The 18,432-nt window shown below is 40.6% G+C and overlaps 1 protein-coding gene across 5 annotated transcripts in view; it reads right to left on the bottom strand.

Moving 5' to 3' along the window:
- Positions 1–18,432, bottom strand: part of LOC131683754 (lachesin) — a 332,969-nt gene that overhangs the window by 62,475 nt on the left and 252,062 nt on the right. For all 5 annotated transcript variants that reach the window (XM_058966018.1, XM_058966017.1, XM_058966013.1 and 2 more), the window contains exon 6: positions 8,390–8,518. In XM_058966018.1, the coding sequence (XP_058822001.1) occupies positions 8,390–8,518 (129 nt within the window). The remainder of the gene's footprint in view (positions 1–8,389; positions 8,519–18,432) is intronic.

An 18,432-nucleotide genomic window follows, 5' to 3' on the forward strand; every position in this document is an offset into this window, starting at 1 on the left:
CGAATGTTATCGTTGATAATGACTTTAATTTTCGCGAATGAAACGAAATAATTCGTTTATTTTGATAAATGTTTGTGTATATTGCGAAAGATTTCGTTGGATGCACGAATTCATTTCGTTTATCTTCGAGAAGTTTTCTTATTTAAGGGGGGAGGGCTAAAGGTTTTGCGAATTTTTTTTACAACTTTTCTTGTGTATTATCCCGGAAGAGAGAAAAACTCAAACTTATTCATGCAAAACCAACGAACAGTTTACGATGGCTAGACTGAATCCGACCGAATCCATACTACTCCGGATTCTGGATCAACTGGAAGCGAAAGTGGTTCAGGAAATCTTCCTGAAACCGGCGGACACGAATAAGGGGTTCCATCTTTACAGTTGTGTTCGGTTTATAAATCTCCATGGTTTTCTCTGAGAATTGCAATATTTTGATACAAGAGCAATTTTTCTAGACTTTTCTATATGTATAAATTCAAAAAATTTAGTTCAATTATTCTATTTTAAACAGCAAAACTATCTGAGTATGAGATACAGGGAATGAATAGTTCCGTGCGAAATAAAATATACGCTGAAAAAAATGTCATTTTTCACAAAAAAAATGGAAAATTAACAACAATCAATCAAAATGTTATTCAACCGTAGGACATGATGATTAAACTATATAGTTGAATCATAATTTGGTTGTTTTCATGTAGCTTTCAAATGCTTTATATTTTGGCTTTTATGTCGTAGAGAAAGTTAGAGGAAATGTCATGGGCCTTATGAAAAACCTATTTTTGTTGATGGAGAAATGCGAATAACTTATGAAAAGGTCTTAATAGAATAAAATAATAGTGTTATTAAAACTAAATTTAAAAAAACTCGAGAACTACCATATTTCGGAAAATTTTTGACTGCATATAGGATGATTTATAAAAATATGTCAAAAGTTGTTGTTAGGAAGATTTTTTTTATTGGTAGCTTTTCCATGATCCAAATACACTGAAAAAAAATTTATTTTACGTCTTTCAAATGATAAACATTAGATTGTTGACATTTTATGATGGGGTACCGTGATTAACTTTTAAAAAGTGCTTATTCACACGAATTAGTTGTTTTTGTTGGAGCAACTATCGCATTTTGGAAGATTTTTGTTTAATTTATTTTTATTTAAAAGTATACTGAAAATTATATTCGATTACGACAGCATTAAGTAACAAGTTACTTTACGCTTGTCTGGACATGCCACAGACTCAGGTGATTCGCATTTCTAATGCAAAAAGTTTCTGACTCCTGCGGTAGCAGACAAAGTGTTAAGTCGCCGGTAAACTCTAAGCTTGCTCATATGACCCTTTCCCACGCTTTTCTAAACTTCCTTTTTTTTTCATTTCGTTTATTTGATAGGCACAAATGCGTTAGCTTGGCGGTGCCGAATTCTTTTGTTTTTACATTTTGAATATCTTAAAACTAGGAGGTTACAATGTTGAAATATTTTTTTTATAAAAGAGAAAAAATTTACAGCTATCTTAAGACTAGAAAAAAAAATTCTATATATAAGAGAGGGGGCAAAAGATTTTTTTTTTATGAAAAATTTTAAAACAAGGAATTCAATAGTAATAGTTTTTTAGGAAATATTTACAGTTATCTTAAAACTAACAATATAGTTTGGTACACAAAAGGGGGAACAAATATTTATGAAAAATTTCACAGATGCTTTAAAACTAGGGATACAATTCTATTTACAAGATGGGGGACAATAGTTTTAACAAAGAGTAGAAATTACAACTATCTTAAAACTAGGAATACGGAATACAAATTTGATTTTTTATCGGATACTTATGCTTGGTCATTTCCAAAATCGGTGTAGAAGTAGTTGTATCAAGGACAGGGGAGAGAAGGCGTAGATGGTGACCGGTAGAGAAGAGCAAAACTTGCAACTTTCAGGCAAACGGGAGATCAGCGAAACAAATTTGCGCCTCAGTCTAGTAGGTCGGATTGGCGGATGGTATTCTTCGGACCCGCGGGGGATCCTTCAAAGGGAATCCTTCGGACCTCGAGTCGCTCTCGCTTCAGATTCCGTAGTGGTAAGGGCGACGGCGGTTACATAGTGGCAGTCTGAAGCATATAAACTTCCTTTCATCAACTCGTTGCTTTCCCTTGAGTACTATGGCTCTTAATATTGAAAAATATACTTCATTATCCAGTCCCTTACTAATTGAATGTCGTTAAAAAACTGTGTAATAAAATTACAGTTTTGTATGTCAATTTGTATGATATTTAAAAATATGTATAAAGTTATTGATAGAAAACTTTTTTATCGATTAGTTTCCCATCATGCATAATCGTTTCAAAATGTTTCTTTTCTCTTTAATTTATTGACGAAATATAAAAAAAATTAAAAAAAATTTTTGCAATGTAAATTTTTTACGTAAATTTTAATTTTTGGGAAAAATGACGCCACCTTTTTTTTAGTGTACATATATTTTTTCGCACAAAAATTTTCAAGCCCTGTAACTCGTTCTCAAATAGTTTTGCTGAATAAAATACAGTAATCGAATAAAAAATATTTGAAATTAATACACGTAGAAAAGTCTACGTCCTTTTAAAAAGTTGTTCTTGGCTCCAAACAATCTTATTGACTGAAATACATTTAGTCCAGGGATGCCAAGTGTTTTTCCAAGAAGTCTGTAATCATTTTCAAAAATGTCTAGAATTATCTGGATTGCCTAATTTATTTTTTTTAAGTTTGAGGATTGAATTTGAGGTTGTGAGCTTTCAACATCTTGGATTGCTGAAATTTCCAGCTGATGAAAGCTCAGCAAAATTTATTCGCTTTTAGCGAATTTTTTGCTAGTTTGTGTTTCCAAAATCAACAATGCATTCTTATATCCCATTTGGTTATTTTTCAAATTGTCTGGATAAATCCGGACAAATTTTCTGAAATCTGGATAAGACAAACATAAATCTGTATGTCTGGACGACGCTTAAAAATCTGGAAGAATCTAGATAAATCTGGAAGTTTGGCACACCTGATTTACTCTTCCATGCCGGCGAAACGTTTCATCGAAGTTTCATCGGAATCTAAGATGATCGGTTGCGATTTTGAAGATTTTCGGAAGGACCGTCCTTCCGAAAATCTTCAAAATCGCAACCAATCATCTTAGATTCCGATGAAACTTCGATGAAACGTTTCGCCGGCATGGAAGAGTAAATCAGGTGTGCCAAACTTCCAGATTTATCTAGATTCTTCCAGATTTTTAAGCGTCGTCCAGACATACAGATTTATGTTTGTCTTATCCAGATTTCAGAAAATTTGTCCGGATTTATCCAGACAATTTGAAAAATAACCAAATGGGATATAAGAATGCATTGTTGATTTTGGAAACACAAACTAGCAAAAAATTCGCTAAAAGCGAATAAATTTTGCTGAGCTTTCATCAGCTGGAAATTTCAGCAATCCAAGATGTTGAAAGCTCACAACCTCAAATTCAATCCTCAAACTTAAAAAAAATAAATTAGGCAATCCAAAAAAATAAATTAGGCAATAATCGTGGAATTCCTCGGATACGGTTACTAAATAGTCAGATTAAGGCCGTCGTGATGATTGTATATCTGACGTATAGCAACAAGCGCACCATATTCTATCTCTACTGAAGTTCTTTTTTTTATTCATTTCGTTTATTTAATAGGCACAAATGCGTTAGCTTGGCGGTGCCAAATTCTTTTGTTTTTACGTTTTGGATATTTTAAAACTAGGAGGTTACAATGTTGAAATATTTTTTTTTGAAGAGAAAAATTTTACAGCTATCTTAAGACTAGAAATAAGATTCTATATACAAGAGAGGGGGCAAAAGATTTTTTTTATGAAAAATTTTAAAACAAGGAATTCAATAGTAATAGTTTTTTAGGAAATATGTACAGTTATCTTAAAACTAACAATATAGTTTGGTATACAAAAGGGGGAACAAATATTTATGAGAAATTTCACAGATGTTTTAAAACTAGGGATACAATTCTATTTACAAGATGGGGGACAATAGTTTTAACAAAGCGGTAAAATTACAGCTATCTTAAAACTAGGAATACGGAATACAAATTTAAACTTTTTTAGCAGAGACTTATGCTTGGTCAAGATATTCATAGGGGGGCTGTAGAAGCAGTTGTATCAAGGACAGGGGAGAGAAAGCATAGATGGTGACCGGGAGAGAAGAGCAAAACGTGCAACTTTCGAGCAAACGGGAGATCAGCGAAACAAATTAGCGCCTCAGTCTAGTAGGTCGGATTGGCGAATGGTATTCTTCGGACCTGCGGGGAATCCTTCAAAAGTCATCGGACCTCGAGTCGCTCTCGCTTGTTTCCGTAGTGGTAAGGGCGACGGCGGTTACATAGTGGCAGTCTGGAGCTGATCGGTCCCACAAGGCAGGAGAAAACTTTTAAAACGAGAAATAAAAAAGAGAGGGACTAAATTGGGATATTTATCGTTTTTATGAAAGTATAAATAAGGGACATATAGGGGAAATCACGATTTGCCAGCATATCTCGGTCTGGGACATTGGGTAGTCTACCTCGGGCCCGAAGAGAATCCTTTAACTGAGACCTGGCGTCCAAGTACCCGGCGCATACCCAGACAACGTGCTCGATGTCGCGATAGCCCTCGTCACAAGCGCACAGACTACTCTCCGCAAGCCCAATGCGCCGCAAATGCGCATCCAAGGTGTAGTGGTTGGACATAAGTCGGGACATTACACGAATAAAATCCCGACCCACATCCATCCCCCTGAACCAAGGCTTCGTTGATACCCTTGGGATAATGGGATGTAGCCATCGTCCAAGTTCACCATTGCTCCACGAGGTTTGCCAACTGTTGAGTGTCCTCTGACGACAAATACTAAAAAATTCGTTGAAGCAGATTGGTCTTTCGTATATGTCACCATTTAATGCGCCCACCTTTGCTAATGAGTCGGCCTTTTCATTGCCCGGGATAGAGCAATGAGAGGGGACCCAAACAAAGGTAATCTGATAAGATTTTTCAGATAACGTACACAAGGACCACCACCTGGTTGCAGTATGCTTGCGCTCAAAACTTTCGACAGTGCATAGCTCTCGTCGAAGCCGGACGCCGCGGCTAAACATCGAGCGGCTACAAGATGGCAGAGTGGCTCAAGAATATGCGCAGCAGTTGGAAGTGGCACTACCACGGAAGAGCAGCTAGGCGCAGTTGCCCTTGAAGATGGCTGGAGAGATATCCGATCCGCCATAGGTACCACCGCAGCATGGGCGAGAATGCTGCAACACCGCACGAGGGCGAACGAGGCGCGATATAAACAGGCACGGAACAGGCAAAACTCGGTGTTCCGGACCAAAAAGCGCCAGCAGGAAGACCGAGATCGCGAAGCGATGGAGCAGCTGTACCGCGCTAAAGACACACGGAAATTCTACGAGAAGTTGAACCGCTCGCGCAGGGGCCACGTACCACAGGCCGACATGTGCAGAGATACAAACGGGAATCTTCTTACGGACCAGTGTGAGGTGATCCAGAGGTGGCGGCAGCACTACGAAGAACACCTGAACGACGATGCAGCAGACGACGAGGATAGCACGGTAACGCACCTGGGAGCACGCGCGGAAGACATTACACTACCGGCTCCGGATCTCCAAGAAATCCAGGAGGAGATCAGCCGGCTCAAAAATAATAAAGCCACTGGGGTTGACCAAATACCAAGCGAGCTACTAAAACACGGTGGCGAGCCACTGGCTAAAGCGCTGCACTGGGTGATTACCAAGATTTGGGAGGAGGAGATTTTACCGGAGGAGTGGATGGAAGGTGTCGTGTGTCCTATCTACAAAAAGGGCGACAAGCTGGATTGCTGTAGTTACCGAGTAATCACCCTGCTGAACGCCGCCTACAAGGTACTCTCCCAAATACTATGCCGTCGACTATCACCAATTGCAAGAGAGTTCGTGGGGCAGTACCAGGCGGGTTTCATGAGCGAACGATCTACCACGGACCAGGTGTTCGCTCTTCGTCAAGTACTGCAGAAATGCCGCGAGTACAATGTGCCCACACATAATTTGTTCATCGACTTCAAAGCCGCATACGACACTATCGATCGAGATCAGCTATGGCAGATTATGCACGAGTACGGATTCCTGGACAAACTGACGCGATTAGTGAAGGCGACGATGGATCGGGTGATGTGCGTAGTACGTGTCTCAGGGACGCTCTCGAGTCCCTTCGAACCACGCAGAGGGTTACGGCAAGGTGATGGTCTCTCGTGTCTGTTATTCAACATCGCGCTGGAAGGTGTAATAAGAAGAGCAGGGATCGACACGAGTGGTACGATTTTCACAAAGTCCGTTCAGCTACTTGGCTTCGCCGATGACGTTGATATTATTGCACGAAACTTTGGGAAGATGAAGGAAGCCTACATCAGACTGAAAAGAGAAGCCAAGCGCGTCGGACTTGCCATCAACACGTCGAAGACAAAGTACATGATAGGAAGAGGTTCACGAGAAGAAAATGAGAACCGCCCGCTTCGAGTTTGCATCGGTGGAGACGAAATCGAGGTGGTTGAAGAGTTCGTGTACTTGGACTCACTGGTGACCGCCGAGAATGATACCAGCAGAGAGATTCGTAGACGCATCGTGGCAGGAAATCGTGCTTACTTTGGCCTCCGCAAGACACTTCGGTCGAACAGAGTTCGCCGTCGTACGAAGTTGACCATCTACAAGACGCTGATTAGACCGCTAGTTCTCTACGGGCACGAGACCTGGACCATGCTCGTGGAGGACCAACGCGCACTTGGTGTCTTAGAACGGAAAGTGCAGCGTACCATCTACGGTGGAGTGCAGATGGAAGACAGCACATGGAGACGGCGAATGAACCATGAGTTGCATCAGCTGTTGGGGGAGCCGCCCATCTGTCATACCGCGAAAATCGGACGACTACGGTGGGCCGGGCACGTGGCCATAATGTTGGACAATAGCCGGGTGAAAACGGTTCTCAATTGCAATCCGACCGGTACAAGAAGACGTGGTGCGCAGCGAGCACGATGGATCGACCAGGTGGAAGACGATTTGCGGACCCTTCGCAGACTGCGTGGCTGCCGACGCGCGGCCATGGACCGAGTGGAATGGAGGAATCTTTTGTATACGGCATAGGCCACTTCGGCCTTAATCAGTTAATAAATAAAAAACACAAGGACTCCCGTATCTTCCCCAGGAAATATGGGAATTGCTTTTTGGGCTTCATTGCACGAAGAGCCTCGATGGAGCTGAGGCTGTCCGAAATGATGAAGTAGTGATCTGTTGGCAGAGTGTCGATGATCCCAAGAGTGTACTGAATTGCAGCTAACTCTGCGACGTAAACTGAAGCGGGATCATTGAGCTTGAATGAAGCGGTGATAGTATTGTTGAAGATACCGAAGCCAGTGGACCCATCGAGATTTGATCCGTCAGTGTAGAACATTTTGTCACAGTCGACTTCTCGGAATTTATTATAAAATATATTGAGGATCACTTGCGGGCGTATATGGTCCGGGATTCCACGAATCTCTTCCTTCATGGATGTGTCGAAGAATACAGTAGAATCAGAAGTATCTAGGAAACGAAAACGGTTGGGAGTGTATGAAGAAGGATTGATGCTCTGTGCCATGTAGTCGAAGTACAAGGCCATAAATCGGGTTTGAGAATTAAGCTCGACGAGCCTCTCGAAGTTTTCAATCACCAACGGGTTCAGAATGTCGCATCGGATGAGCAATCGATATGAGAGTTCCCAAAATCGATTTTTTAGCGGAAATTTAAGTTCTTTTGATGTTGACGGTATGACGAATGGTGTTTATTATTATAAATTATTATAATAGACATTCCTATATATCAGCGAACAATATATTTGCCTCATGAAGCCGATTCGTAATAAGCCAACGAAAGTCGTTTCGTGGTTTTTACGAAAAGCTTGTAAAAAAAATAAAAGTGTTTGAATATAACTACTAATGATTCACCATATGTACGAAACATCCATATATTACATGAAAATTGTATGTACGAAACTAATTCGTAGCGATTTATGAATATCAACGCTTGAAATTCGACCAGGAATCAGAATCGATATGGAGGTATGTTTTCAGCGGTTAAAGCAAATCATTGCTTTAGATGGATATCGTAATCAATCAACCCTTTTAAAATTGTCTGAAGAGCATGCAATTAATATTTCAAAGTTTCTCTTTCACCCGCCTATCAATTTCATATCATTGCGTTGATAGTTTTGTGTTTCGTTTGCTACAGGCAAGTTTTTTCAGTACATGAAACATAATTTTCTTGATTCAACTAAAAGCTCCATCAGTTTGCAACTACCACAGAACACATCGATGAATCCTGCTTTGCACCATGATTAAAATACCCAGCTACTTACAGTGCACGCTAAGTGAAACTCGTTTGCTAACGGCTGGGGGAACGTCGTTCGACGCTATACACAGGTAGGCCCCCATTTGTCTTCGCTCCAGCTTCGGTAGGTGCAGATGGGTCCCGTTGAATGCTTCCACTGGAAAATAGAAGAGAAAACCGAACTTGATGTTAGATAGAGTATTCAATTGAAAGCAGGGACAAAGTTAAGCCAGCTTAAATTTCGGTGAAAATAGAAAAATGGCACCCATTTGTTTTAAAGTACAAATTGTGAATAAATAGGGCTCAAGTATGGTTGGGTTCGGGGAAATAATTTTTCAGTGTGAGTTTAATCGGTCCGATGGTATATTTTGCGGTGAAAAATGCGAGCTCTAATAATTTTCTTCTCCATCTCCCCTATCTCAATTTGAGAGATTTGTTTGGTGTTTTTAATATATATCCTAAGGCACATATTTTCACGTGTTTGTTAAAAAGCTGTCAAATTGATTTGTATCTGTGAATGTGAATCTGTGAATTGGATCTCAAAAAATTTCTGTTTCAGTTGCATTTGTTCGGTGTTAAATCCAACCGAACTAAGTCGCAAAATCTCAAAAATGAGATGATAATAGCACTAGATAAAAAAGACTTTCTTGAGCTACATTCGACTTTCGCCAGTTTTAAAATTTGTTACAACAAACAAGAATTATGGTAAAAATAACTCGAAATTACAACATTTCTGAAAAACTCGCCTTATCTCGATTTTCTTGGTTCCCTCTAACTCAACACCGACCATTTGTGATGAGTACGATGTCCCCAATACATCGTTAATTCCGCATTTTAGAAGTTCTTTCTTATTTCAATCAATAGTTAATATAAGAAGTATTTAAATTTGTATGAAAACTCGACGCTTTAAGAATCAATAATTTCATATTTAATGAAAAATATAATTTTCCTTAAATAGTTATATGAATACAAAGTTGACGCCAAAACACTTCGAGAAAATTTTTATTGAATATTCCAAAAGTACATACTTGCGAAAATAACTGTACTAAATTTCATCCAGATTGGAGCACTAAAACGATGTCTATGTAAGGACGCCCTAAATTTCGAAATTGCAATCAGAGGATATGAGGTTCCGTAGTCGGATTCACAAAGATCACATTAAAATGACTCAACGCGTTAATTCAGCTTGCTATGGCCGGTTAAAGCCCTAGTCAGGAGTGTAGGAGATTTTTCGAAATCACTGGGCACGGTTGATCTAGAAACGCCTTTGTTTGGCGACACGTTTGTAAATTTCTTCAATAATTGCGGTGCTCGGACGAAGTCCAGGACCGGATTTTTTCACTTACCCAACTTGTCATAATTGCTAGGGCGGGCTGAGGACCAACGAAGCCAATCGCTGCACTTGCCCTGGCCAATTCGTCAGCCCATTCATTTCCAGCAATACCGGAATGTCAGGGCACCCAGACAAGGTGGATAGTGTTGATAATGATAAGTTCTTCGATTTGGGTTCGGCACGCGATCACAAGATTGGAACGTGATTTGTTTGTGCTAAGGGCCTTGATTACAGCCTGACTAATGGAGCAGAAGTTTATAACTTTGCAGGAAAAGCTCTGTTGAAGAGCCGATTTACCCCGCACATAATTGCGCAGATTTCTGCTTGGAAAACAGTACAATGTTTACCAAGCGATTGAGATTGTTCCAATCCCATTTCACGACAGTAGACGCCAGCACCAGCACGTCCCTCCAACAGAGAACCGTCAGTGTAACAGACCATTTGCGATTGTTGTAGTTTCTTCATATAGCCAGACAACCACTCCTCTAGAGAGAGAATCTTCACATGGAATGTCCTGTAAAGAAAACTACATGTGAGTGTAATATCGTTGGAAGCAAGAATAGCTTCACCCCGTGTAATCATTTGTGCCACAGTCATGTATGACTGCGACTGGTAGCATGATCAACATGGTTATTATTCCAAAGACTAGTAACCTGCTGTCTGCATGCATATGATAGTGCTTCTTGTTTAAGATGTATGTGTAATGGTTTGTTATTAAGAAGGGCCTCAAGGGCAACAGTCGGAGTTGTGGAGAAAGCACCGATCAACGCCCTGAGCGCCATTATCTGCAAATGATTTAGATTTGACTGGATCGTCACCACCTCTCCCCTCTACCGCAACACAGGGTATCCGTATGTCAGTATTGGACGTACAATAGTCGTGTAAATCCAATAGATGTGTTTAGGTTTGAAACCCCAGGTCTTCCCAAATGATCGTCTGCATTGCTCGAAAGCCATGCACGCTTTCTTGACTTTGAACCATTAACAAGACCAATTCAGTTTGGAATCCAATATAACTCCAACGTATTTGACTTGATCTACTGTGTGCAGAATCTCAAAATCAAAGAACTGCAAGAGAGGAACCCCGGCTGTTGTTCCCGTTTTCGTGAAAAGAACCATTGGAGCTTTGTTTGGGTTAACTGATAATTCAACTTATTCGACACCTCTTAAAGCTTGTTGCATTCAGTCAAAAATTGTTTCGATGCAAAGTCCAGTACTTTGTATTTGGCAATCGTTAGCAAACCCCTAAGTTGGAAATCCAAGCTCATTGAGTTTCTTCAACAAGCCATCGGTAACCAGGTTCCATAGTAAAGGTGATAGAACGCCACCCTAAGGACAACCGCAAATACTCAACTTCCGCATCTCAGCCTGTCTTAGTGACGAGCAAAAAATGCGGTTACTAAGCATTGCGCTTATCCAACCCGAGATACTTGTAGATACCCCATGACCGCGTGACGCTTCCAGAATAGACTGGAAGGACACATTGTTAAAAGCACCCTCAATATCAAGGAATACACCCAAGCTAGATTGCTTGAGCGAGAAGGCCTTATCAATGTCATAAACAACATCGTGAAACAGTGCGATCGTGGATTTTCTATACTGATACTTGTGTGATGATCGCTTATCCGTTCCAAAGCTTTTAGAAGCAAAGAACTTAATCTGATAGGCCCAAAACTCTTAGCTTCTTCATAGCTCGAGTGCCCCCCTCCCCGCTTGGGAATAAATCTAACACTATTCTAACACTCCATGCTTTCGGGATATACCCGGTAGCAAGACTGGAAATAATATTTATAAAGATTCGGCATCACTGCTGTACTAAGTCGCGCTCATCAACAGAGTTGAATGTTTTTTAATTATTTTCCGGTTGTTTTGTGCGCCGCGATAGCTTTGATCGTTGTTTGTTTACTGTTTTCCGTGTGTCGTCGTGTTTTCACGTTGAAGTTTTCGGGATTCGCGAGTGGATTTTCGAAAAAAATCGTGATCCGAAATTCTGGTATTCTGTGTCTATATTTTTCACATGTAATCATAACTGCCGGCACGCCCGATTTCTCTGTCCGAAGCGACATCTGCTGGTTAATAGCAACACATCTCTGCTCGAGTAGTGCTCAACCGGCATTGCGTTCAAGTTGGCAAGTGCTCGAATCTGCTCAACATACATCGCGTGCAAGTACAAGACACGAATTTTGCATACCCGCTAGGCGTTATTCCATTTCTCGGAAGCATGGTTTGCACTAGCTGCTCGAAAGTCGTTAATGACTCTGACCGCATCATCTGTCGTGGGTACTGCGGAAACTCGTTCCATATGATATGTGTTAAAGTAGATTATGATATTAGAGAAGTCTTAGGAACCCATCCACGAAACTTATTTTGGATGTGTAACGGCTGCGCTGACCTGTTTTCAAGCGACTACTTCCGTAAAATGTCTTCACGTTGTTACGAGAATCCAATTCCCGACGACAATTCGCTAAAATCCTTAAAGGACGACATTGCTGATTTGAAAAACGTCATAAAAGCTCTCTCGGTAAAAGTTGAGTCGAAACCGTTATCTCCAACCGTACATACGCCTTGGAATAGGATTGCTGGATATAATCCAGTTCTAAATACACCTAAGCGCAAGCGTGAAGATGACCAGCTAAAAACCAAAATCGCTGAAACGATAAAAACAGTCTCACCACCTGAGGAGCTGTTATGGGTCTACTTGTCAGCATTTGACCCCAGTACGACGGATGATGAAGTTTTGACCCTAGTGAAAGAATGCCTGGGCGAGGATATACAACCAAGGATAGTTCGTCTAGTTCCTAAGGACAAGCATGTCACATCTGTGAGCTATATAACATTTAAGATCGGCGTTCGTAAATCTTATAGGGATAAGGCCCTCTCCAAACAAACCTGGCCAGAAAACATTTACTTTAGGGAATTTGTGAATAACTCAACAAGTCAACGACCAATTATCAGGATTGCTGCAGAGAGGAATTCATCTGGTGGTGCTCTGTAGCTCAACGCTATACCGGAAAATCTCTTTCTAACTTCATTTCCTCGGCAATCAACATACCTGACGAATCGGAGACTCCTTCTGTGTCAGGTAAAGCCAAGGAGGGTATATGTCCTTCCGAAGCAATTATAGATTCTGCACACCCTCAAAACAAATCTCAATTGCAGTCTGTCGACAAACACAAGTCGTTTGATTCTATCATCATTGCAAACCTGCCTGGCAAACAACTTCAATGTCTAAGTGGAAAGTTAGACCGCATCGCTTCTGCTCGCTCAGAACGCCTCCCACTACAGACTGCTGCTGAACACAACAGTTTAGACGCCATCACCGAAGATTATCTGCACAGCAGTCGACTGGAATTTCACCCTTCTGACCCGGTCGTGCTCTCTAACGATTTGAACCAACCAAATGAAGGTGCACTTTGTTTGTCGCTGCCATCGCCGGGACGCCCGTTATACAGCACTACGGAAGCCCCCAAGCGCTCCGACGCAGTCGCGCTACCAGCCAGCGACCCGCTTAGTCGTCCCGGTCCTGCGGTCGGAGGTCGTGAGGGGTCTTCCGAACTCCCTTCTCAGGCGAGTATTTTGCTTTACATGACAGTTCGCTTTCTGAAAACCTCTTGGTACATAGCATTCCGTTGAATACAACTCCTGATTTCCTGTCCGTCTACTACCAGAACGTTCGTGGAATGAGAACAAAAACGCAGGCTTTCTTGCTTGCGCTCACTTCCTGCGACTATGACATTATCGTTCTCACCGAAACCTGGTTACGTGATGATATATTAAACACTGAGCTAACGACGAACTACACAATCTACCGATGCGATCGCAACTTTTCTACCAGTCATCTACGTCGCGGAGGTGGTGTTCTCATAGCGATAAAGAAACATCTAACTGGGACTATACTAAAAATGCCTGGATGTGAATGTTTGGAGCAAGTTGTCGTACGCGTTTCACTGCCAGGTCGATCGTTATATATTTGTTGCATTTATCTAAGGCCGAACAGTGATCCTGACTTGTACAATGTTCACTCTTCTGCAGTCCAAAGCATCCTGGACAAATGTAATAGGCGCGACAATGTACTTGTTGTAGGTGATTTTAATCTTCCTAATCTTCAGTGGATTTTTGATGACGATTATAAGTGCTACCTTCCTGAAAATGCAACCACGGAACAAGAGACGGCCACCACAGAAACTTTGGTCGCTGGTGGCTTGTATCAATTCTGCTCTGTTAGCAACGTGAATGGACGAACCCTCGATTTAGCTTTCGTCAATGACACGGACGTGTTCGAACTGATTAGCCTCCCACATCTATACTGAAGGTTGACCCTCACCATAAACCCTTCGTTTTAAGACTTGATATGCGTTCTGATGACGGTGAAGCTTTTGATACAATTAACGACGACTTTAACTTTGACTTTACTCGATGCAACTTCGATGAAAATTCGCAGTCCGCTGCCGAGTCGGCGAACCTTTTTGCAGATCACTTCCGAGATGTATTTCCAGCCCTCCTGTCTATCCATCACAACAGTACCTTGAAACATTGCCAACGCATAATATCAACCTTCCTCTTCCTAACGTAAATGATTCTGATGTAGCGAGCGCTCCATCCAGCGTTGATCCTTTGAAAGGGCCTGGTCCGGATTGCTTGCCTCCTGTGTTTATAAAGCATTGTGCCCGAACACTTTCTACACCAATAAGTATTATTTTTCAGCGTTCAATCTCGGAAAATATTTTCCCAATGGCATGGAAAGAAGCTGCTATAGTTCCTATTCATAAAGCTGGAGATAGGCACAATGTTGAAAACTACAGAGGAATCTCGCTGCTGAACTGTCTAGCTAAAATTCTGGAAAAGTTTGTGTACAATGCGATGTACGCTGCTTCTTCCAACATAATCGACGAACGACAACACGGATTTATGAAGAAACGCTCCGCCACTTCGAACTTGATGACGTACACGAGCCTTCTAGTTCCAGCTGTAGAGAAGCGTCAACAAGTGGACGCTATATATTTTGATTTCGCAAAAGCATTCGACAAGGTGCCCCACAACATTGCTATTTTGCAGCTGGAGCGACTAGGCTTTCCTGAGTGGGTTACCAGATGGCTGCATTCTTACCTCTCACAACGATCTGCCTTCGTTAGAATTGGCACTACATGCTCAAACGCATTCGTAACGCCATCCGGTGTGCCTCAAGGAAGTCACCTAGGGCCACTGATCTTTCTCTTATTCATCAACGACCTCTGCACCCGCATCAACTCTGAAAAACTGCTCTATGCTGATGATCTGAAAATCTTTCGTTCAATTGCTTCAGCACTCGATTCTGCTGTGCTCCAAGACGATATAGCCAATATAGAGGAATGGTGTTTGCTGAACGGTATGCAGATCAACATTAATAAATGTAAGATGATAAGTTTCGGACGCTTGGCAAATAGAAGGCGTTGCGAATATACTCTTCAAGCCTGTGTCATCGAGCGGGTGGATTCTATCCGTGACCTGGGAGTGTTATTCGACAGAAAACTTCGTTTCGCCGACCACATTACTGCAACAACGGCGAAGGCTTTTGCAACATTGGGTTTTCTAAAACGGAACGCCGTCGATTTTGTGGATTTCTACGCACTGAAATCTTTATACTGCGCACTGGTCCGGAGCACTTTGGAGTATGCTGTACAAGTATGGGCGCCATACAACGCCGTTCAAAGTAGCCGACTAGAGCGCGTTCAGAGAAGTTTTGTACGATTTGCTCTCAGAAAGTTGCCTTGGAACGACCCTATCCGTCTTCCGCCGTATAATAATAGATGCATGTTGCTAGATTTGCCAACGCTGGAGTCTCGCCGCACGTTCTTGCAAAGAATGTTCATTTTCGATATGTTGTCGAACAATATTGACTGTCCCGACATTCTCTCAAGGATTCATTTATTTGTTCCCCCTCGTGATATAAGGAATCGTCCGCTTCTGTGGATTCCCAGCATATGGCCAGAACAATCCGCTAGACAGATGTTGTAGCAGATTCAACGAAACTGTTTTAGTTTATGACTTCCATACCACTAAATCTAATTATAAGCTAGCAATCAGAAATTTTTAACATTGCACTAGCAATAGAATTAAGTGTAATCTGTACGATATATATATATATATATATATATATATATATATATATATATATATATATATATATATATATATATATATATATATATATATATATATATATATATATATATATATATATATATATATATATATATATATATATATATATATATATATATATATATATATATATATATATATATATATATATATATATATATATATATATATATATATATATATCGAAGATGTAATAAATAAATAAAGTGCGTGCAAACATCCAGGAGTTCGAATCACCAAAATAAGACATGTGAACATTATTCAGTTCCGGATCGATACAACATGGAAAGTGTGCGTCGTAGAGACAATTAAGAACATCGTTTTCGTCCATCAATCACATAAACACCATCTTTGCTTAGGAAGATCATCTGAAAATCTTTTGATTTTGAGAGATTTTTATGTAATCTGCTAGTCTTGTCCAGACTAGATACATTAGTACATTAGTGCATTTTGTCAGCTCTGCAGATCTAAGACATTTCTTAAATGCACTATAACCTGATCTGAAAACTCTGGAATCGTCATGCTGACGCCGGATCCAAGCTCTTTTCATATCCTTCTTCATTCTTTCAAGGTCAGCCCTCCTCCAAAAGGGTTCCCCTAGTCGATTTAACAGTACGAAGTGGGTGAGCTTCTTCGTGGGATGCTACAATAAATTAGTCTGTCGGATTTACGACGTCATCCAAGTCTAGTTCACTAATTGTTGGATAATATCCATGAAGTTTAGTCGCCAAGTTTTCTTAAAATAGGTCCAAGTTTGTAAATTTAGGATTACGACACATTGAAGATGATATCAAGAAGACCGAAAAATATATATTTAATGATCGGATAGAGACGGTTCAGTTTCATTTGGAACCTGCCAATTTCCCAGCTCATGCGAAATTCTTTCAGAGCAAAGCGTTATGTCTAACACCTTCTCTCTCCCAATTGGGAGTTGGGGTTCCCTCTTTGGTGGGTTTTACCACCGGTACAGGAAGTCCGTAGTGTAATTCTTAGCCGGTTGAAATAACATCTACCTACACTACACGGCATATCTAGGCTGTTCGGAGAAGGAAGCTGAAATTGAAGGACAGCTTCCATAGATGGCCGAACAACCGTTGTTCAACATTATACCACGTTTACGTGATGCGGATCAAATTTTAGTTTTACACCTAGTAAGTATTTTCAATGTTAAGAAGACAAATCCCCTGCTCTGCTTTGTGGTACAGAAATAAGTCTCGTAATGGTTCAGTGTGCCAAGAACCAGAAGTGAAGTCCGTGGCTTGCTAATCAATTTATAGATACAAGAGAGAAATGTTGCAAATGTAGGCTCTTTGTTAACAGTCCAGCTTTTGTGCCATTAAAACATTCCAGTATTTTAACTCTGTTGCTGTCGAATTGAGGATCACATTTTTTGATGATTTAGCGCACAGAAGTGCCATACTTGGTTGTAGGTTAGCATGCGTTCAATAGAAACTGCCTCAGAAAGTAATATCACACCTCAAACTCCCAAGATAACGATCGGTTCAAGTTTCTCAAAATCGTAAACATTGTAACATAAATCCTCGCTAGAAGCGTGGAAAATTTTCCGTTTATATTGCAACTAACTAGACTCAATACCCATCTTCAAACACCGGGGATTTACTATTTATTGCCTCTTAGCTTCAAAAGAGATAATATTTCAGCTGTAAGGGCCTTCTAAAATGAGCATCAGTTTTTGGAACGGAGTTTAAATCAAACATAATAGCTTTCTCGAGATCGACCGTAAGCTCAAGCTTGCCACAAGGCAACGTGGGATTCCGTAAATATCATCAATTTTCCGTTTTGTTATTTTAGTCTTTTATGTCTTGCGACAGAAACAGCGAAATATATTTACTTCTGTCTGAACGGCCGCGGTCGGTGCGGTTGCGGTCCTGCTATATGTCCTTGAATATTATTTGTGAGGGGACAAATGTTTCGCAATGCTTCGACAGCAATCAAGTAATCTGTCAGCCATGATGAAGATTGGATTTTTCACTCTCCTTGGTTCTTTTTAGTACAGTTATAAAAATCAATGCCGCATTGTTCGTCAGCTGTCAGCTCGCGGAACTGTGCCTTTCCCTGCCTTCAACAAGCCAGTTGGGAAACAAACATCGGTAGATAATTCAATTTTAACAGACAGGGAATTTAATTTCACAATATGGCAAACAGAAGTTTCTTGGAAAAGAATAGGTTCAACAGCATTTTGGCTAAGTACCATTATCATTATAATTTGTTAATATTTTGGTTTCTTTTAACTTCCAACTACAATATCTTCCACGTTCTTGTTTGAAAATTTGTTACATCGAAAGGACAATAATACCTTTTCTTATAAATTTTTCAACACAGCTCGTTATGGTTGGGGTACTTTGTTTTTCAATTACATCAGAATCATATTCTTCAGCGTTTTCGCACCTCTAGTGTTTATCCTTACTAAGTCACCTTTAATCTATTGCAACAGAGTATTTTAGGAATGCCAAGATCTTATCAGACGAAATAGCATGGCACAATTGAAAAAATCCCATTAAAAACTCTCTCTAAACGGTCCAATGAAACTAACTTCCATTAACCACCCAACCGGAATGGAAGCAGCAAAACTGAGCG

Source organism: Topomyia yanbarensis, chromosome 2 (assembly GCF_030247195.1).
Source record: "Topomyia yanbarensis strain Yona2022 chromosome 2, ASM3024719v1, whole genome shotgun sequence".
In the NCBI taxonomy this organism is placed as follows: domain Eukaryota; kingdom Metazoa; phylum Arthropoda; class Insecta; order Diptera; family Culicidae; genus Topomyia; species Topomyia yanbarensis.